This window comes from Schistocerca serialis, chromosome 7 (genome assembly GCF_023864345.2).
Source record: "Schistocerca serialis cubense isolate TAMUIC-IGC-003099 chromosome 7, iqSchSeri2.2, whole genome shotgun sequence".
NCBI lineage: Eukaryota > Metazoa > Arthropoda > Insecta > Orthoptera > Acrididae > Schistocerca > Schistocerca serialis.
In genome coordinates this window covers 196,214,538-196,237,491 of record NC_064644.1, presented here as the reverse complement: position 1 = coordinate 196,237,491, position 22,954 = coordinate 196,214,538, and the positions used below count along the sequence as shown (strand labels likewise).

Sequence of the window (22,954 nt, the reverse complement as noted above, 5' to 3'; positions counted from 1 at the left end):
GTTGATGGAGTTTCATCCACAGCACGAAGAACCTGTTCCTCAAGCTCAGGCGTCTGCACATCAGGTGCCCTCCCCACAACTGAAACCATCTTCTCGACGGTATCTGTCTCCCGGAAGCGTTCGTGGAGTCTTGCACGAGGTAACTGTCTTGCAGGGTAAGATTCAGCATAAAGTTTGATACGCTGTGTCGGCATTCCCATCCACCACACCCTGCATATAGTGCCTATCCGTCACTTCAGACACTGAATTCTGTACATCGTTGTGACGTGTAGCGATGGAATTTACGCTAAAACAGAACAAACGATAGTCAGACAAAACAAAACAACTGCCATGACTGACTGGAAACCAGAAAATGAGTCGAGATACACATTAAGGTAAATTACACAACCACGAGTCACTACAGGGAATACCTTCCATACATTACTAACAAAGGACTTCGGGCCCATTTTCATATAAACTTTTTGCAGTGTCTTGATGTCAAGAATAAATCTGTAATGTTTCTGGCGCACGTTCTTATACGTCTTGTATAAGACGTACAGGGTAGGTTATAAATGAGAAAAAATATTTCGAGGGCAGCGTGGTGCTATGCTCAAAAGTCAAGAATCATGTGCCTTATAAGCCGAAAACCGGCTAACACTAAATTAATACTGTAGAACAAAAGTAAACCAGAGCTTTTCATTTATTAAGTTAAGAATCGTCATTTTTTTCATAACTAATAAGTAAGAAAGGAAATCATTAAATGAGATATCTAAGAGCCTCGAGATCATTACAAGACGCAGCAAAGCTCTAATTTATATCAGCCAGTGCTCGTTAGATAAGGTCAAAGTCTTATCTCATGGACTAGTACGACCAATAATACAAGAACTAGTGAGGCACACGTTGCTGACAATGAGAGAGTGAAGAGTCACGTATCACTTGAAGTCTGAGCTGTGAATAGAAGAATCAGCCGATGGCTGAAGGAAGAAAGCGACGTGCATGTCCTGTTTACAGAGGATCTACGTTGGTCGCTCTAGCTGGTCTAGTTGTTCGCGCCGCGCTGCTGACGAACGCGTCGGAGTGTTACTTCCGTGCCAGTTTTCACAAGCGGGGAATGCACCAACGTGCACGTAATCTATGAGCTCACAGGCGCAAGAGCGAAAGTTGCCAGACGACTGTATCAAGAAAAATTCAAAACCGACGTCTCTTTATAGCGGAAACATTTTACTCAGTGGATAGATGCTTGAGGAAGGGACGGGCCGTACTCGGAAAGTTCACATGCCAAATACATACATACAATTAGGACAATATTTTGTTATTAAGTTCAAAATGGCTCTGAGCACTATGGGACTTAACATCTGAGGTCATTAGTCGCCTAGAACGTAGAACTACTTAAACCTAACTAACCTAAGGACATCACACACATCCATGCCCGAGGCAGGATTCGAACATGCGACCTTAGCGGTCGCGTGGTTCCAGACTGTAGCGCCTAGAACCGCTCGGCCACCCCGGTCGGCTTGCTATTAAGTCAGTGGCAGCTCGGAACCATATATACGCAGTTATCTCGGAATCGGTAGGTTAGCGGACCCACGGTTAATGGAACGTGTTTGCTTCTGCTGTATACTTTCGTCCAGGTCAGTTTCCGCTATTAATTATGAAACACCTCGTGCTGAAATTAACCACTTCACCGATACCGCATTACTACTGTTAATATGCAGTGCTATGGAGCTGGGTTGTTGCTAACGTATGTGAGCCTCAAATAAATGACGTTCCGTCCACAGCGGCAGCCTTTGCCGACTACAGAAGCCCTACGCTTCCACTCAGCTGCATCACAATCTGCGTTACTAAACGTTTACAACGGTCATTTGGTCTCAGTTGCAGGTTACCTGCTCCACATATACTTCCACACCCACATCTACACAGACACATCGCAATCCACAGTACAGCGCGTGGCGGACCGTACCCCTTACCACTACTAGTCATTTCCTTTCCTGTTCCACTAGCAAACAGAGCGAGGGAAAAACGACTGTCTATATGCCTCCGTATGAGCCGTAATTTCTCGTATCTTATCTTTGTGGTCCTTACGCACAATTTACACTCATGCTCATAACTTAAATATAATTGCAGAATGTGATGGCACACAACATGGCACTACACAAAACTGGCACTAATAGCATAGGCACATAGGGAACACACACGACACAGATCTGTAAGTCCACGGTGATAAGTTGAGAAAAACGCCCCGAAACACATGTGCTACAAAACGCCACTATTTCCTGCGGATGTACCCCGACATCAATATGGGATATAATCACCATGCATACGTACACAGAGCGCACAACGGGTTGGCATACTCTGGATCAGGTGGTCGCGCAGCTTCTGGGGTACAGCCTACCATTCTTGCACCAGTGCCTGTCGGAGCTCCTGAAGTGTCCTAGGGGTTTGAAGACGTGCAGTGATACGTCGACCGAGAGCATCCCAGACGTGCTCGATGGGGTTTAGGTCTGGAGAACAGGCAGGCCACTCCAATCGCCTGATATCTTCAGTTTCAAGGTACTCCTCCACGATAGCAGCTCGGTGGGGCCGTGTGTTACCATCCATCAGGAGGAAGGTGGGACCCACCTCTGAAAAGGCGGACATACTGGTGCAAAATGACGTCCCGATACACCTGACCTGGACCCTTTCAAGAACATTAAGGGGTTGGTATCTGGTTCCTGGTTCACGCCAGATGAAAACCCGGCGAGAATTACTGTTTAGACCATACTTGGTCTCGTCCGTGAACATAACCTGGGACCACTGTTCCAATGACCATGTACTGTGTTCTTGACACGAGGCTTTACGGGCTCTCCTGTGACCAGGGGTCAGTGGAATGCACCTTGCAGGTCTCCAGGCGAATAAACCATGTCTGTTCAGTCGTTGTACACTGTGTGTCTGGAGACAACTGTTCAAGTGGTTGCGGTAAAGTCTCGAGCAAGGCTACCTGCAGTACTCTGCGGGCACTGATGGTGAGATATCGGTCGTCTTGTGAACGTCCCGTACTGTAGCTCGTGGACACGTATCCTGTCTGCTGGAATCGTTGCCATAATCTTGAGAACACACTTTGTGGCACACGGAGGGCCCGTGCTACGATCTGCTGTGTTTGAGCAGCCTCCAGTCGCCCTAGTATTCTACCCCTCATAACGTAATCAATATGTGTTCTTTGAGCCATTTTCAACCCACAGTCACCGATAGGACGTCTGAAAATGTCTGCGCACTTACTCACTGCACCGTACTCTGACATGAACCAACAAACCTCTTCGTATGTGGACTGCTGCCAGCGCCACCGTGCGACGACCGCAGTTCAAATGCACCGCATGGTCATCCCCGGCGATGATTTAAACCCGCAAACCGCCCACCAGAGCGTTGTTTCACCATGTATCAGCACTAGCCTTAATTTATGAGCATGAGTGTATATTGGAGGCAGTAAAATCGCTGCCAGCTTCCAATGCCGGTTCTCTAATTTTTTTCAGTAGCACAGTAGCACTCCTCGAAAAGAATGCCACCTTCCATTCAGGGATTCCCATTTGAGTTCCCGAAGCACTTGTGTGTTGTTCGAATCTACCAGCAGCTCGACTTTGAATTGCTTCGATGTCTTCGTCTAATCCGATCAGGTACGGATCTTTAACACTCGAACAGTATTCAAGAATAGGTCGCCCTAGCTCCCTATGTGCAGTCTCCTTACAGATGAACTACATTTTCTTAGAACTCTCCCAATAAACCGTAGTCAATCATTCGCCTTCCTTACCATAGTTTTCACGTGCTCGTTCCATTTCATATCGCTTTGCAACGCTACACCCAAATATTAGACGTGACTGTGTCAAGAACGACACTACAAATGATATATCCGAATATTACGGGTTTGTTTTCCACACTAGCGCTAGCTGTCACTCATCACACCAACGGGAAATTTTGTCTGAGTCACCTTGTATCCTACTACAGTCACACGACTTCGACAGCTTACCGTACACCACAGCATCATCAGCAAACAACCACAGATTGGTGCTCACCCTGTAAGCCACTTCCCCGAGGCACCACTGACGATACCCTTGTCTCTAATGAACACTCGTCATCGAGAACAACGTAAGCGTTTTAGTACTTAAGAAGACTTCGAGCACACACATATCTCTGAACCTGTTTCATTCGCTCATACCTTCTTCAATAGCCTGCAATGGGGCACCGTGTTTAACGCTTTCCAGAAATAGAAATATGGAATCCAGTGGTTTAGAGGGAAAACAAAAATTTAATTTTCCGCACTTCATATAATTATCCAACTAATTTAAAAATTTAAAATGCTACATAATCTGCTCATTAGCAGGTACGATCTTATGTTAAATATTTAACACAATAAGTCAAGTACTAAAGTTAGAAACTGTACACTGATGAGCCAAAACATTATGACCACCTGCTTAATAACTTGGAATGAAATTAATCATTTATTTTGCGTATCAGGAATCCGACAGTCTGTTGGTAGGTTTGTGGAGGTAAGTGGCATTAGATGTCTACGCACGGGACCTGTAATTCGCGTAAATAACGGCCCGCTCATTTGCTTACTCGGTAATGGCGCCCGATAGCGACCCAGACAATTCCATAGGATTTACATCAGGCAAAGTTGGTCGCCGAGACATCAATGGGAATTCACTGTAATGCTCCTCAAACCACGGTAGCACGGTTCTGCCTCCGAGACACGGACAATTATACTGCTGAAAGATGACATCGTCGTCGGGGATGACATCAAGCATAAAGGGATTCAGGCGGTTCACAGCTGTCAATGTGCCTTCATTTACTACCACAGGTCCCATGCAAGCGCAGGAGACTGTCTGCCATAGCACAATACTGCTCCCACCAGCCTGTATCAGTGGCGTGCTGCACTTTTCGAGCCGTCGTTCATCTCGATAACGGCGAATGTGGAAACGACCATCGACCTAGTCCTGCAAAAATGTGATTCACCCGAAGAGCCGACACGTTTCCACTGTCCTGCGCCCACTGCGATCGTAACTGACAATGTTGTTGGATCAACTTGTGAAGACGTTGGGTTGGTCTGCTGCGGAGCTCCCTGTTCAACAATGTACGATGAACGGTGTGCTCTGAAACATCAGCATTTTGCTCTTTCGGCAGAGATGCCATAGATCACTATCTACCCTACTTCGGAGCAGACAAGCCTCCGAACCCCACGTTTTGTGAAGAGTAGTGGATGTCTAACCATTGTCCTACCTCTTTGCGTAGATGCTCTCCAAAGTATCACGTGAGCACTCATCTCCTTATACATCTACATGGATACTCTGCAAATCATATTTAGGTCCCTGGCAGAGGGTTCATCGAACCACCTTCACAATTCTCTATTATTCCAATCTCGTATAGTGCACGGAAGGAACGAACACCTATATCTTTCCGTACGAGCTCTGATTTCCCTTATTTTATTGTGCTGATCGTTTCTCCCTATGTAGGCCGGTGTCAACAAAAATTTTTTCGCATTCGGAAGAGAAAGTTGGTAATTGGATTTTCGTGAGAAGATTCCGTCGCAACAAAAAACGCTTTTCTTTTAATGATGTCCAGCCAAAATCCTCTATCATTTCAGTGACACTCTCTCCCATATTTCGCGGTAATACAAATCGTGCTGCCTTTCTTTGAACTTTTTCGATGTACTCAGTCAGTCCCACCTGGTAAGGATCCCACACCGCACAGCAGAATTCTAAAAGAGGACGGCAAGCGTAGTGTAGGCAGTCTCCTTAATAGAGCTGTTACATTTTCTAAGCGTCCTGCCAATAAAACGCAGTCTTTGGTTAGCCTTCCCCACAACATTTTCTGTGTGTTCCTTCCAATTTAAGTTGTTTGTAATTGTAATTCCTAGATATTTAGTTGGATTTACAGCTTTTATATTTGACATTTATCTTGTAGCCGAAGTTTAACGGATTCCTTTTAGCACTCGTGTGGATGACCTCACACTTTCGACCAGCTTCGCGGTTTTCGAGAAACTCGTTTACAGGCTGTGCGTAATAATAATCTGTCCTTTGTCGAAGTCGCTTATCTCAACGGGTTTCCCCACCTGCAGCCCATATCTTCGCTAGGGTCATCCCCGTTCCGTGTCTGCTCCACTTACATACTTTCGTTGCCGCGTCACTTACCCGCATAGTTACCAGGCGGCATCCAACGGTGAGCAGTGGTCGTAATGTTTAGCCTGATCAGTGTGTATTTTTTGCAGGGGCTGTGTAGCTATATTAATCCAGTATTTGAGAATGAGGGCACTTGGCGACTTGCAACAGGCTTTACATGTGATTGTAAACCTTTTAGAAACTTTACCTCAAGAAGAAGAAGCTTTATCTGTTGCTGTATATGCAGTAAAACTTCAACTTCAGACATGACGTAGCAATTTAAGCAATTTCTCACTTCTTTACTACTAATTGTATTTGCAATACATTTTGCAGACACTATCCATGTATACCACTAAATGTGCCTACAGAATTATATAATTAAGCCACATGCAGCTGAAGAGATAGAAGTCATAAACACCGAGATGAGCGAAAACTGTTTTGTTCAAGCGAATTCGATTCTTCGAAGAATGTGGGATGGGGAGATTGTTGGTAAGATTATAACACATTGACGGCTCAAACTTTGAGCATACAATCTGGAGTGCTTACGTGGCTTCAACAAACAAACAAGTCGGTTCATACAGCGAGCTCGTAGCTTTTTCGGGGCCATTGAAATACGCAGGAGCATTGACATACGCAGAAGTAGCGTCGGAAGATACTATCATCATAATGTTGGCCACTAGTAGACTTTTCCTTCTTAAAAAAAAAAAAAAAAAGAGTTGAGTTAGAGGGAGAATGGAAGTTCTTGGAGAGTTAGTCAGATAGTTATTTACGTGTACCATAGATCATTTGAACGATTCTTGCATCGAAGTACTGTGGGTGTGTAAACATGGTTAGTGTTAACATTAAAGAACACACATATACAACTGCATTTAAAAACAAGTTTTTTCAGTCATATGAGAGAAGACACATACCGGCATTCAAGATGATAAGAAGGCAGACCAACTACAGGGTAAGAAGGGAAGAGCATGATGATAAAATCCTGGCACTTGACTTTATATCAAAATCAGAAAGTTAAAGAAAAATGGCTGTAATAGGAACAAACACATAATTTACACAAAGGATAACTCGATGCATACGAACATCCAGGGAACCAACGAGAAAAACTGCAGCTGACAGCTCAACAATACAGAAAATTTTCTACGCTTTTTCGTGATGGATATTTAATCACGGATAACACATGAAACACTTGTTTGTAGTAGGTGCTGCGGTGAACAAGTCTATATAAATTACATCTTGCCTGGATGTGAAAAAAATGTCACAGTAAATTAATAAGTTGATAAAGTCTCACTACACTTTGAACTGTAAATTACGAGTACCAACTTCCTAGAGGACCCTACCCATTTCAAAGAAGTAAAAGCTTGCAGAGCAACATATGAATTATTTTTTACAACATTGTAGTTAATACAGGACAGACAAACAGAAAAAAAGAGCAATGTTATGTAGCATAAAATGGAACATCAAACATATGTGTGTATTTGTTTGCATGTGGCACTTGATTACACGTGTGTGTGTGTGTGTGTGTGTGTGTGTGTGTGTGTTTTAGCTATACGAGTTATGAAATCTGTGAACAAACTGAGTGGTAGCATGGACTTGGTTTCCAATTACAAACGAATACAAAATAAAAGAAAAATTCCTCGTTCGATACAAAGAACAGAATGGTTGACGCTGAACACTGAAAGAAATGTTGCTCAGTGTTTGGATTTCAAGCGGAGTGAGAGCTGTATGTACTGCAAGCAGGCAGATCACAATTCAAAGTTGAGAGAGTGCTTTCGACGTACAGATTTAAGACATAAGGCTTTATACACAACTTATATCGATCTGTCACATTTCCTTAAACTCTATTTAGAACCGTATATGTAGTTACTTTCAGTGCTATTGGTTACTTTCTCTATTGTTCCTTAAGCGTTTCTTAACGACCCACTTCATGAAAATGTTGGGACTGTCCAGATTACTAGTCACAGACCTACATACATACGTACCCTCTACCCACTTTCTCGGTAACACTGTTGCATTTGCATCAGACTGCTAATGTTTGAGACCGAAATACCCAACATAACTTCCCTCACCTCTAACGGCTACACGGGTAGCAGGGGCTGTGTGGCGTGGACTGGGCGGTTCTTTAGGTTAGACAGTCTCGGGAAAGATCAAAAAGGGCTCCAGTCTCAAATGGTACAGGGCAAAGAAACAACGAGAATCGACCAAGCAACAGTCGGTATTTTAGTTGTAAATTGTCGTAGCTGTGTTGGAAAAGTACCAGAGCTTCAAGCGCTGATAGAAAGCACTGAAGCTGAAATCGTTCTAGGAACAGAAAGCTGGCTAAAGCCGGAGATAAATTCTTCCGAAATTTTTACAGAGACGCAAACCGTGTTCAGAAAGGATAGATTAAATAAAGTAGGTGGTGGTTTGTTTGTGTCTGTCGGTAGTAGTTTATCTTGTAGTGAAGTGGAAATAGATACTTCCTGCGAATTACTATGAGTAGAGGTTATATTCAACAGCCGTACCAAAATAATAATTGGCTTTACATACCGACCCCCCGACTCAGATGATATAATAGCTGAACGTTTCAAAGAAAATTTGAATCTCGTTACAAATAAGTACCCCACTCATACAGTTATAATTGGTGGAGACCTCAATCTACCCTCGATTTGTTGGCGAAAATACATGTTCAAAGCCGGTGGTAGACAAAAAAGTCTTTCGAAATTGTACTAGATGCTTTCTCTGAGAATTACTATGAGCAATTAGTTCATGAGCCCACACGAACTGTAAATGGTTGCGAAAACACACTTGACCTCTTAGCCACAAATAATCCTGATCTAATAGAGAGCGTCATGACTCATGACGGATACAGGGATTAGTGAACACAAGGCCATTGTAGCGAGGCTCAAAACCATATCAACCAAAACTACTAAAAATAAACGCAAAATATATCTACTTAAAACAGCAGATAAAAATTCGCTTGATGCCTTCCTAAGAGACAGTCTCCATTCCTTCCAAGCTAATTATGTAAGTGTAGACCAGATATGGCTCAAATTCGAAAATACAGTATCGACAGCAATAGATAGATTCATGCCGCATAAGTTAATAAGAGACTGGACTGATCCACCATGGTACACAAAACACGTCAGAACACTGTTGCAGAAGAGACGAAAAAAGCATGCCAAATTCAGAAGAAAGCAAAATCCCCAAGACTGGCTAAGTTTCACGGAAGCTCAAAATTTAGTGCGGACGTCAATGCGAGATGCTTTTAACAGTTTCCACAATGAAACATTATCTCAAAATATGGTAGAAAACCCAAAGAGATTCTGGTCGTGTGTTAAGTACACCAGTGGCAAAAAGCAGTTAATACCGTCACTGTGCGATAGCGATGGAAATGTTATCGATGATGGTGTCACTAAAGATGGAGTTACTAAATACAGTTTTCCGTAATTCCTTCACGAAAGAAGACGAAGTAAATATTCCAGAATTCGAAACCAGAACAGCTGTTAGCATGAGTGACATAAAATTAGATATCTTAGGTGTTGCGAAACAACTCAAATCACTTAAGAAAGGCAACTCTACCGGTCCATATGGTATACCAATCGGGTTCCTTTCAGAGTATGCAGACACAATAGCGCCTTTCGTAGCAGTCATATACAACCGCTCACTTGACGAAAGGTCTGTACTCAAAGACTGGAAAGTAGCACAGGTCACACCAATATTCAAGAAAGGAAATAGGAGTAACCCATTGAATTACTAGCCCATATCACTGACCTCAATTTGCAGTAGGATTTTGGAGCATATACTGTACTCGAACATTATGAATCACCTTGAAGAAAAGACTCATTGATATATAACCAACACGGATTTAGAAAATATCGTTGTTGTGCAACACAGCTAACTCTTTATTCCCATGAAGTAATGAGTGCTGTCGACAGGGGATCTCAGATGGATTCCATATTCCTAGATTTTCAGAAGGCTTTTGATACCGTTCCTCACAAGTGACTATTAATCAAATTGCGTACATATGGAGTACTGTCTCAGTTGTGTGACTGGATTCGTGATTTCCTCTCAGAGAGGTCACATTTCGTAGTGATAGATTGTAAATCATCGAGTAGAACAGAAGGTGACATCTGGCGTTCCGCAGGGTAGTGTCATAGGCCCTCTGCTGTTCCTGATTTACATAAATGATCTAGATGATAATCTGAGCAGCCCCCTTAGATTGTTTGCAGATGACGCTGTAATTTACCGTCTGGTAAAATCATCAGACGATCAATTCCAATTACAAAATGATATAGAGAATTTCTGTATGGTGCGAAAAGTGGCAGTTGGCACTAAACAAAGAAAAGTGCAAGGTCATCCACATGTGTATTATAAGAAATTCGATAAATTTTGGGTATACGATAAATCGCACAAATCTAAGCGCTGTCAATTCGACTAAATACCTAGGAATTACAATTACGAGCACCTTAAATAGGAAAGACCACATAGATAATATTGTGGAGAGGCGAAACGAAGACTGTGCTTTGGTGGCAGAACACTTAGAAGATTCGACAAACCCACTAAAGAGACAGCCTACATTACGCTTATCCGTCCTCTGCTGGAATATAGCTGCGCGGTGGGGGATCCTTACCAGGTAGGATTGACGGAGGACATCGAAAATGTGCAAAGAAGGGCAGCTCGTTTCGTGTTATCGCGCAATAGGGGTGAGAGTGTCACTGATATGATACCGCGAGTTGGGGTGTCAGTCATTGAAACAAGGGGGGTTTTCTTTGCGGCGAGATCTATTTACGAAATTTCAATCACCAACTTTCTCTTCCGAATGCGAAAATATTTTGTTGACACCCACCTACGTAGGGAGAAATGATCATCATAATGAAATAAGAGAAATCAGAGCTCGAACGGAAAGATATAGGTGTTCCTTTTTCCTACGCGTCATTCGAGAGTGGAATGGTAGAGAAGTAGTATGAACATGGTTCGAAGAACCCTCTGCCAGGCACTTAAGTGTGAATTGCAGAGTAACCATGTAGATGTAAAATAATGTCAATAAATTCTGTGGTTTTAACCACACATACGATGTGAACACACAGTTGGAAGTATTCAGGTAGTCGTAAGTTCGGTCTTAACAGATGCTTCTCTTGCGCATTTCTTAAACCCATTCAATCCCTGGAAGATTCTTTACAGTAGCCTTGTGACAACCAAGACTTGCAGATTAACGAGTTTGTGATATACTTTGAAGAAATCAACAAACTGACTCCTGAAGTATTTCTCTCTCTTTACATAATATAACACAGAGCCTCATAGGAATAACTTGTTAACAGTCTTTAAAAAATCATTAATAATAACTGCAATAGCCCTGGCACCAATATGCAGTACATCAATGCGCCCCGAGTGAATACAGTACAGTGATTGGTTATTACAGGATCCAGGTTTGTCTTGCTTTTTACAGACAGCTGTCAGTCGTGGATGCCGAGCTCCTTGGTCCACTGTTCCGCATCTCCACCGCATTCACCTCAGTTCCCGGGTGCTGCACTAGGCCCGCCAACGAAGTAAAATCAGGGGAAAAATTCTTGTAGTCGCAAATTATTGTACAGTGGCGACGGGGAGTGTCATGAGCAACGTACTTAAAGTCCTGACTGTTGGGAGCAGACGTTTAAAGGTCAGCTTTTTACGTTTTTCTTGAATATATCTAAGCCCGTGGCTACTAACTGAAATGTTTCCCAGTACAAAATTAAACTATATTAAATGTATTACAAAAAAGGTCCGACTCATTCTTTCTGTAAGACTAATATTTTCCGTCTCGGAGGGGATAGGAAATCGCAGATTACTAAAAATACTGTTTTATTAATATAAAACTGATGTTTGTTGTTACGTGAAGTTGTTTAGGTACAAATATTAAATTTGTACACCACATTTAAGTTCAGTAGAACCAGATTAAGAGACGAATTGTGTTCTGAGGATGTAACAGCGTGGGACGGCCGCTGTGGCCGAGTGGTTCTAGGCGCTTCAGTCCGGAACCGCGCCGGTGCAACGGTCGCAGGCTCGATTGCTGCCTCGGGCATGGATGTGTGTGATGTCCTTAGTTAGGTTTAAGTAGTTCTAAGTTCTAGGGGACTGATGACCTCGGATGTTAAGTCCCATAGTGCTTAGAGCCATTTGAACCATTTAATGAAAGTGTGTATGTGTGTGTGTATTCTTCGTTCCACATCTCTTCCTAAACCATTGGACCCGTTTTAACCAAATTTGGCACACACATACCTTACAGTCGGGCGACAATCGCTGTGGGGGTAAGAACTACCTACCTATCAAAAGGATGGAGGTGGGAGTGAGCAGATGTAACTGGCTGTAGTCGGAAAACAATTGTCTCGTTTCATATTTACAGACTATCTTTTTGTTACCTCCTTGTCTTTTAAAACAAATTACTTTCCCGCGTTTATGTTAGTCATTGTTGTAACTCCAATACAGTCATCGGCTCTTTCATAAACGTTAAAAATGGATGTCGTATTTTAATTCTACGCACTAATATTCTTACTTGTAATAAAAAATACTTGTTGTTTTATCGTTTCGATTTGTGCATCTGAATGCTGAAGACACTGCAAGCAGGTTTAATTTATATTTTGTAACATAAATCTTCCAGAAGAGTTACATATTTCACTAATGATAGAATAGCTAACACAGCAGACAGCTTCTCTTAATCGTTTGACTACGAAAAACATTGCGTTCAAGACAGTGTTCGCAGTCGCAAGCGATGATGTGCCACTGTGTGAAGTTTTAACTCATTGCCAGGGACGCTCAGAGCAGTAGTTCCTGGAAAACACAGAATCGTGTAAGTGTCACTGCCGCCTACCTCTCCTTTTACGCTGTATCAGTGTGTGGCATTTCTAAACAGAAATCTAACTTCCTTGGTTGGGAACAGCTGGGAAATCTGTGTCCCATATCTGTCTGCTGCTGCCATCTATCGAGAAGTTTTCTGAACTTTAAGAAAAATCCTACAGACGATGGCTTGGCCTCTCAGATATATGAACAGTAGGCTTACCGCACTCCTTTCGCGAATAGAATGAGAAAAAGCCTTAATAAGTGGTAGAATAGCTAGTGCCCTCCTTCATGCACTTCACAGTGGTTTTCAGGGAATAGTTGTAGATGCAGAGTTAATCTGCATCACTCTGACACCGTTTCAGCTCTGTGTAGAGGATTTTTTAAATTGTTTTGATATTGATACATTCACCAAGACTCAGGCGATCATTGTAGGCAAAACCACCCCTTCCTTCCGTCTCCTCGACTTCAATCTCACCATTTATGGCCGTCCTATCGCCCTCACCCCCAACCCTAAGTACCTTGGCGTCACCATTGACCATCGCCTCTCCTGGACCCCCCACCTCTGGACAATCCAAGGCACGCTTCTGACTCCGTCTCCTCAAGCTCCTTTCTGGCCGCACATGAGGTCTGGACCCCTCCACCATTCGCCACACCTATAAATCCCTTATCCACCCTATCCTCTGCTACGATCATCCCTCCTGGATCTCCGCCCCTCCTATCTTTTACAAATCCCTTCAAATCCTAGAATGCCATGCGCCCTGCCTCGCCTATCACATCCGTCTCTCCTCCCCCACGCGGATCCTCCAAGACCTTATTCCATTCCCGCACCTCCTTCTTTTCCTTGAATGGATACGGATCCTCTACACCTTCTGCAAACTTGGTCCCCCTCACCCGCTTGTCTCTCCCATCCTCTCCCACCCCCGTCCGCTGCCGCGCCTGCATTCCCACATCCCACCTGCCCTCCGTCTCTCCGCTCTCCAAACCCTCGCCCAAGGTGGCTTCCACCAACTCTCCCTCCCTGATGATGCCCTCATCCCCTCCATCTACCCCTCCTACCAACTTTGATCCTCCTCTCCTGTACCCTGTGTTTCTCTCCTGAGGGCACCCTCTCTCCCTTCTCTCCCTCCTCCTTTCCTCCCTCCCTCCCTCCTCCTCCAGGCTTCCCCAACCCCCTACCTTCTCTCCTCCCCCTCCCTTCTCCACTGCCACTGGCATCTACACACTCCCCTCTCCCTCCTCCCCACCTTCTTTCCCTTTTTGGCAGGGCCCCGGACTCGCACACGAATAGTGAACTATCGCGCGCCGGAGATCATCGCCTAGTGTTTGTGTGTGTGTCGCCGTGTTCGTGTTCAAGTGTTCCAGTGTTACTCGTTTGTTCTCCAACGTTCACGTGTGCCATCTGTCCTCACTGTGCGTGTCCACGTGTCTGAACATTCTTATTCTGGACTCTGCGCCCGTGAACGGCTCCGGGTGTTTTACTTTTGTATGTCAACGTTTGTATATCCACCCTGTCTGTTCTGCAATTGTCTTCTTTTGTCTCATTAGTTTTCTCTGTGGCTGAAGAGCTGCCTAATGTGCCACTGCTGGCCTACTTGTATCAGGTGTGAAATTACCAATAAAGAAAAAAAAAAGACACATTGAGACACTGTGTCAGTGTCACGCCTGGCAATTTAATTGTGAAGTGCATGCTTGGAAACCGAAGGGTCGTCTCATCTAATCCACTTCGGACCATGTAATAGTTCAGTCTGGCTTTAATTTAGCTTTTACCTCTCAACCATGTGAAGATTAGCCAGCAAATGACATGTATTTCGGATTCCTTGTTAAACTGTAGGTCTAATTTCACCACTAGGAATGCTAGGGCATGTTATTGACACTCAAGCAGCCGAACAGATGTTCAATTGAAAGTCTTGCTCCAAGGCATTGAACCACATGCAATTAAGCAATTATTACTACAACAAAGGATAATGCTAAACTTAAATAATAGATATTTATAGTTGGCAGGGGCAGTTTACACTCATCCGTCAGAAAACAGCGACTCACTCCCCCCAGTTTGGTTCTTGGTAGATGTACTGCAAAAAAAAAAAAAAAAAAAAATGCCAATTTGCGAAAAAGTTATGATCATCTTTCTGAACAGCTTCCCAAGAATTCTACAGTAAATCATAATTTTTGTACAGAAAATAATTTATGAGATAACTGCAGTAATGAGGAACTTACTTTCACTACATAAGCAAACAAATTCGTACAACAGTTCTGATTATATTTCTGGATAGTACCCCAAGAGTTTTAGTGAAAGTGGTCAGCTAAACTCGTAACTCGTAAAACTTGGTCTTGGTCCTCAAGTAGTAAGACAGTCTGACCCTCAACTGGTTAGCAAGTTGAGTAAGTGTTTCGTTGTCTACTTTAGGCTAGCCTTTTGAAATGAAATTGTGGTAGAGGTAGATTTTGCAGCACTTTTAATTATTGTGGTAACACGCATTTAATTTGCAATGGGAAGCATTGTAGAATCTGAAATCCTCTGGACATGTTGTGGTACGGTTATCTAGTGGAGGCAGCGAAAACTTACTTTTACGTGTGGAAGACGATAACAACCACACACCAGCTCCAGAAAATTTATTAAACAGAATATTATGGAAATATGTTAAAAGAAAAGGCGAAGATTTGGATGACATGTCTTTCAAGCTTATTCGTAAGCAAATAAGAACAACCAGACAACAAAGAACATGTTAACTAATAATGATGTAAGGAGTATACGCAGCAATACCGCACACGCTCGTTTGAACGGTATGGTTACGCTCGTTCCGTTGGTGCCATTGTACAGTCATAGCTCTATGAACCATAACTATTATCTGCATAAAAAATTTCATTAGGGTTTTCTACAGAAGTCTTGAGGAGCTATTCAGAATTGTGATAATAATTTCTTTCGTTAAATACTGGAGAACTGTTCAACTTTTGAAGAGAGAACTCTAGAAGTAAAGCACATCTATCAACAATTCTGAAAAATGTGTAATCTCGAAAGTTGGGTGGTAACTTCACCAGTAGTGAAAGTGGGTCCCTCATTATTGCAACTGTCTCATAAACTATTATCTGCACACAAAAGTCATTAGGATTCTTTTGTAGAACTCTTGAGGATCTATTCAGAAATGTGATAGTATTTTTTTCGCAAATTGCCAAACAATTTTTTTTCGCACTTTAAAATTTTCTCGAGTACTGTGTAAGACGTCGTGGTCTCCTGACATTCATTGCTTACATATTCCGCCCTCACAGTCATATTCCACGCATCAAGACGCTTCATTCGAACCCAAACTCGATAAGATAAAGTCAATGATGTATGAATTCATGTAAACGGTATGCAAATAACAAGTAAATCGCAAGTGCACACTGTGATTGAAATACTCGAGGCTGGCGTACACACACACATTCAAGACACAACGGTCACAAAAACTTTTAGGTCAGGAGAGGCAAACCACACACCAGGAGGCTGGTCCCTTCAGAGGACGAGTCAACCTATCTACGTCGGCCGGCGACCGCCCATAGAGAAGACAGCGTTTGCCCAAGTGAAAGGGAGAACGACTCCATGTTCAGTTTAAAAGCAAATTCCGCTACATTGTGTGGGAGCGCCCAGCCTACGCATTCTTTACAAACATAGCACGCAGTTTCAGAGGTGTTCACTGGGAGACAGCAAACGCCAAACGCCTATGCTACAGATTTCCGGATTGGTCGCCTTAAACGAAACGCCATTCTCCCGTTTTAGAAGAGCAATGCTGATTGGCAGACGGTATTCCTGACGCCTTGAGCTGAAGGAGTAATGGAAGAGACCGAAAGATATACCCCTTCATGTCTGGTGTGGAGAGGGGCCATTCCGTTGTCGCTCTTGGAGCGAGAACACATAACGAGAGCATGTGCGCTCGTATGTGTACTCAAAAGAGCGAGGAACAAGTCTCTCCTCAGTACTTTACTGGGAGAGCACCTCTGTCGAGAGCGAATCGGAGTGCAACTCTATACTGAGTCCTTGCGATTAAGCGTTGTTCACTGTGTTGGCCACCACACTTATTGTGCGGTGTGAACGGACAGAGTTATAGTTAAACGCCTGTGAGCGAATTTTTTAGTGGCATCGTGGTGGACTGGTTATCTGACCGGTGTACCACGCCAGTAGTTAGACTAGGGGCGAATAGGAGTCCTTGACTTCATCAAGGCGTAGGGAGAGTTTGATTGGCGAAGGTCAATCCGGATAGAACGAGAGTTATCTTATTTGTCAGCAGCGAGCGGCACAGACAGCAGTCATCGCAGCTTACGGTATTGTGCGCTACAGCTATTGCGAGCCCCATTTTTCCTCCACAACAGGAAACTTCACTGCATTTCACACGCGACAGCCTCGACCGTACCTAGCAACATTCTAACAGATAATTATTCGAGTTGAGTGGGCGCAGCTCTCAGCCATTCTGCCAAGTCAATAACAATCTTAAACTTTGTATAGAAATTTCATTAGCGAATCCTATCCTTAAGAGGTAACTTCACATTCCGAAAAGAACCCGGAAATAACTTGTTCAGTTCATAAATAAAAGTGCCATTGTGATTTCTCAGAATTTTTGTAAAAAAAAAATAATTTTCGTTAGTTTTATGTTTTTCTTACACTAACTAGCACCACTCCAGTACTCAAGTATCCCACAAGTATCCCACTAGTTACATAAGAAATTGTGTGAATTTTTATGTCATTTCCTTACAGTGGACGACTCCAGAAGATATTTATTGCTGAAAGTTTTTCAGGCGTTTCTCTTTAGAACGTTAGGAGCGTCTGTCTGACTTCTGTAGTAGTGTGGGGGTGGAAATTGCATCTTGCAGAAGCCACAGGGTGAAGGGTACATCTCAGATTAATCCGTTGCGCAGAATGACAGAATAGCACCCACCCGTCGCTCACAACTGTTGTTTTCCACGTGAGATTCTGATGAGCTGTTCAAGTTTCAAACAGATAACTCTATAACTATAGTATATCTGTCAAGAACTCTGAAAGTCGGGACCAACTTCACACGACTATTCCAACCCTCCCTTTCGGAGAAACAGCTTTTCTTAGACTACAACACTGTTCGCTAGTGACAGTAACAAGTCGTTATTGTAATGCAGATTACGTAACAACTGTCGAGTGTCACAGGGGATGAGAGTGTGGACCGTGGTGTCGGCAGGCTGGTTCTCGGGTCGGGCGCTGCTGCACGGCGGCCCCTCGCAGCTGGGCGACTTCCACGGCTGCGTGGACAGGCTGCGCCAGCAGTACTGCCTGCTCTCCCTGCGCCTCGGTCCCGCCGTCGACTCCCGCGAACAGCCGTCCCAGCTCTGGCTCGGCATCCAGGTACGTTACGGCAGCACAGCACGGCCGCCATGCTGCGCGCAGCGTTCTCAGCATAGCTGCATGTTTGTCTCATCCACTCAAATGTAACCTGTTAGCAGTTCAAAATTTCATTTACCTTAGCAACTTGTACTGCTACCTTCCTACCTCATTCAAGAGATTTTTGTATCGTCTTATTTCAAATATTGTATTTTCTGAGTCGAGCATGTCTTCTTTGGCCCTACTTTCGCTATACCTAGATGTTCTATACTACCTTCATTAATTATTTTATTATATTCTACTCTTCTTCAACTGAGCTGTTCCCGACAATTTTATTTACATCATTAGTCACTGCCTCAGAGAATTTCCACTCCAGTCTATTCTGCCCTCAAATTTTCGTATTTACACTCATGCTCATAAATTAAAGATAAATGCAGAATGTGGTGGCACACAACGTGGCGCTACACAAAGCTGGAGCTAATAGCATAGGCACATAGGGAACACACACGACACAGATCTGTAAGTCCACGGTATTGGTGATAAGTTGAGAAAACCGTCCCGAAACACATGTGCTACAAAACGCCACTGTTTCCTGCGCATGTACCCCGATATCAATATGGGATACGATCACCATGCACATGTACACAGGCCGCACATCGGGTTGGTATACTCTGGATCAGGTGGTCGAACAGCTGCTGGAGTATAGCCTCTCATTCTTGCACCAGTGCCGGTCGGAGCTCCTGAAGTGTCCTAGGGGTTTGAAGACGTGCAGCGATACGTCGACCGAGAGCATCCCAGACGTGCTCGATGGGCTTTAGGTCTGAAGAACAGGCAGGCCACTCCATTCGCCTGATATCTTCTGTTTCAAGGTACTCCTCCACAATAGCAGCTCGGTGGGGCCGTGCGTTACCATCCATCAGGAGGGAGGTGGGACGCACTGCAGCCCTGAAAAGGCGGACATACTGGTACAAAATGACGTCCCGATACACCTGACCTGTTGCAGTTCCTCTGTCAAAGAAATGCAGGGGTGTACGTGCACTAATCATAATCCCAGCCCACACCATGAAACCACGACCTCCATACAGGTCCCTTTCATGGACATTAAGGGGTTGGTATCTACATCTACATCTACACTCCGCAAGCCACCTGACGCTGTGTGGCGGAGGGTACTTTGAGTACCTCTATCGTTTCTCCCTTCTATTCCAGTCTCATATTGTTCGTGGAGGGAAAGATTGTCGGTATGCCTCTGTGTGGGCTCTAATCTCTCTGATTTTATCCTCATGGTCTCTTCGCGAGATATACGTAGGAGGGAGCAATATACTGCCTGACTCCTCGGTGAAGGTATGTTCCCGAAACTTCAACAAAAGACCGTACCGAGTTACTGAGCGACTCTCCTACAGAGTCTTCCACTGGAGTTTATCTATCATCTCCGTAACGCTTTCGCGATTACTAAATGATCCTGTAACGAAGCGCGCTGCTCTCCGTTGGATCTTCTCTATCTCTTCTATCAACCCTATCTGATACGGATCCCACACTGGTGAGCAATATTCAAGCAGTGGACGAACAAGTGTACCGTAACCTACTTCCTTTGTTTTCGGATTACATTTCCTTAGGATTCTTCCAATGAATCTCTGTCTGGAATCTGCTTTACCGACGATCAACTTTATATGATCATTCCATTTTAAATCACTCCTAATACGTACTCCCGGATAGTTTATGAAATTAACTGTTTCCATTTGCTGACCTGCTATATTGTAGCTAAATGGTAAAGGATCTTTTTTTCTATGTATTCGCAGCACATTACACTTGTCTACATTGAGATTCAATTGCCATTCCCTGCACCATGCCTCAATTCGTTGCAGATCCTCCTGTATTTCAATACAATTTTCCATCGTTACAACCTCTCGATATACCACAGCATCATCCGCAAAAAGCCTCAGTGAACTTCCGATGTTATCCACAAGATCATTTATGTATATTGTGAACAGCAACGGTCCCACGACGTTCCCCTGCGGCACACCTGAAATCATTCTTACTTCGGAAGACTTCTCTCCATTGAGAATCACATGCTGCGTTCTGTTATCCAATCACACAATTGGTCTGATAGTCCATATGCTCTTATTTTGTTCATTAAACGACTGTGGGGAACTGTATCGAACGCCTTGCGGAAGTCAAGAAACACGGCATCTACCTGGTTCACGCCAGATGAAAACCCGGCGAGAATCACTGTTCAGACTATACCTGGACTCGTCCGTGAACATAACCTGAGACCACTGTTCCAATGACCATGTACTGTGTTCTTGATACTAGGTTTTACGGGCTCTCCTGTGGCCAGGGGTAAGTGGAATGCACCTTGCAGGTCTCCGGGCGAATAAACCATGTCTGTTCAATCGTCTGTAGACTGTGTGTCTGGAGACAACTGTTCCAGTGGTTACGGCAAGGTCCCGAGTAAGGCTGCCTGCAGTACTCCGTGGCCGTCTGAGGACACTGATGGTGAGCTATCGGTCTTCTTCTGGTGTTGTACACTGTGGACGTCCCGTGCTGCAGCGCCTGCACATGTTTCCTGTCTGCTGGAATCGTTGCCATAATCTTGAGATCACACTTTGTGGCACACGGAGGGCCCGTGCTACGACCTGCTGTGTTTGACCAGCCTCCAGTCGCCCTAGTATTCTACCCCTCATAACGTCATCAATATGTGTTCTTTGAGCCATTTTCAGCACACAGTCACCATTAGCACGTCTGAAAACGTCAGCACACTTACTCGCTGCACCGTGCTCTGACATGCACCAACACACCTCTGCATATGTGGACTGCTGCCAGCGCCACCGCGCGACGACCGCAGGTCAAATGCACCGCATGGTCATTCCCCGAGGTGGTTTAAACCCGCAAACCGCCTACCAGAGCGTTGTTTCACCATGTGTCAGCATTATCCTTAATTTATGAGCATGAATGTATCTGCATGTTTGTCCATCAACTCAAATGTAGCCTGTTAACAGTTCCTTAAAATTTCATTCCTTAGCAACTTGTACTGCTGCCTTCCTGTCTCATTCATGACATTTTTGTATTGATTTCTTTCAAATATTGTTTTTTCTGAGCCCTATATGGTTTCTTAGGCTCTATTTCCACCATACCTAGGTGTTCTATACTACCTTAATTGTTTCTTTCAGTATATTCTACTCTTCTTCAATGGAACTGTTCTTGACACTTATTTAGATCATTAAACACTGTCTTAGAGAATTTCCACTCCATTCTATTCTGCCCAAAATTATCCGTACTTAGTTTATCCACATCAACAGGGTGATTTTTTCCACCGTGTACAAACTCTACGGAATTATCGGCAGAACTCTAGAAGCCTCTCTCTCCTCTTATTCCTCCCCCCCCCCCCCTCCCCCCAGTCTGTGTTCTCCAGTGACTTTATTTGCTTTTCCCTCCGTTATAGTATCGTACCACTCACTTAAAATTAACAACTTTTATTACAATTTACCTATTTTATTAATCTCTCTGTCCCCTCGAGTGTCCGGTCTAGTTCTTCATGACCAGCTTGTGATGTGGACACGTAAATCTGTACAATGGTGGTTGGTGTTGGGTTTCTTGCAGCACTCAGAATAGCAGTTTGATCGCCGCATTGCTAGCACTAATTTGTAATGTACTTACCGTCCTGTTCATAACGTTGACAACACCTATTACACAAACTGTACAACCAAAATGTGTCCCACAACGCCTCATCCTTTTCTGCATCTCTACCTGTAATCCTTTCCGCAACATCCTGGGACCCAAACGCGAGGCGGACAGAAGAAGAACACCTCACGCCTGAGGCTCCCAACGGTCGTGTAGGCAGGTCACGCCAGACGAACTGATTGTAAAGGCGCTGCTATGCTGTCATTGAGCTCGCGGCAGTTCCTTACACTTCTGGTGCCTGAAATTAAATGTCTCATGCTCGAGTCTGAAATTAAATGTCTCACATTCATGTTCCGTGACGAATGGTTCCGGAATCATAGTGAGTGTGTTACTTCCTCGCAAGTTGACATCCACATTAAAGTCACGTGAAAGGCAATTTCTCCTTCCATTTTCCGTAACGTGCAGTGGTGATGGGATATGGACGGTGGTAGCGCGCTTGAATGAGACTGGAAGCTACTAATCTGGACCTGCACGCTGGCGGCAGGTGTGTGAAGGTCGCCTTCCTGAGAGGTCACACGCCCGGGTTCCCGGGTTCGATTCCCGGCGGGGTCAGGGATTTTCTCTGCCTCGTGATGGCTGGGTGTTGTGTGCTGTCCTTAGGTTAGTTAGGTTTAAGTAGTTCTAAGTTCTAGGGGACTGATGACCCTAGATGTTAAGTCCCATAGTGCTCAGAGCCATTTGAACCTGAGAGGTCAGCTGAGTACTCAGGGGCCGTGCCGTCCATCTGCGGCTACGATGACCGATGCCCATCCTAAATGATGATGATGATGATGAGGTCCCATACTCCGAGGAGCGTAGGGGACAATGCGAGAGACCCGCACCGCTGACTAGGCAAGGTCCTAGCGGAGGTGGTTTGCCGTTGCCTTCCTCTGACCGTAATGGGGATGAATGATGATGATGAAGACGACACAACAACACCCAGTCATCTCGAGGCAGGGATAATCCCTGACGCTGCCGGGAATCGAACCCGGGACCCCGTGCGCAGGAAGCAAGAACCCTACCGCAAGACCACGGGCTGCGGACACCCCAAATGACGAAGGCCCTAGAAAAAATGGGCTAAACG

At 44.3% G+C, this 22,954-nt stretch overlaps 1 protein-coding gene across 1 annotated transcript in view; it reads left to right on the top strand.

The window, feature by feature from the left end:
- Window positions 1–22,954, top strand: part of LOC126412336 (nose resistant to fluoxetine protein 6-like) — a 270,762-nt gene that overhangs the window by 40,848 nt on the left and 206,960 nt on the right. The window contains exon 3 of the mRNA XM_050081879.1: window positions 18,074–18,237. Coding sequence (XP_049937836.1) covers window positions 18,074–18,237 — 164 coding nt within the window. The remainder of the gene's footprint in view (window positions 1–18,073; window positions 18,238–22,954) is intronic.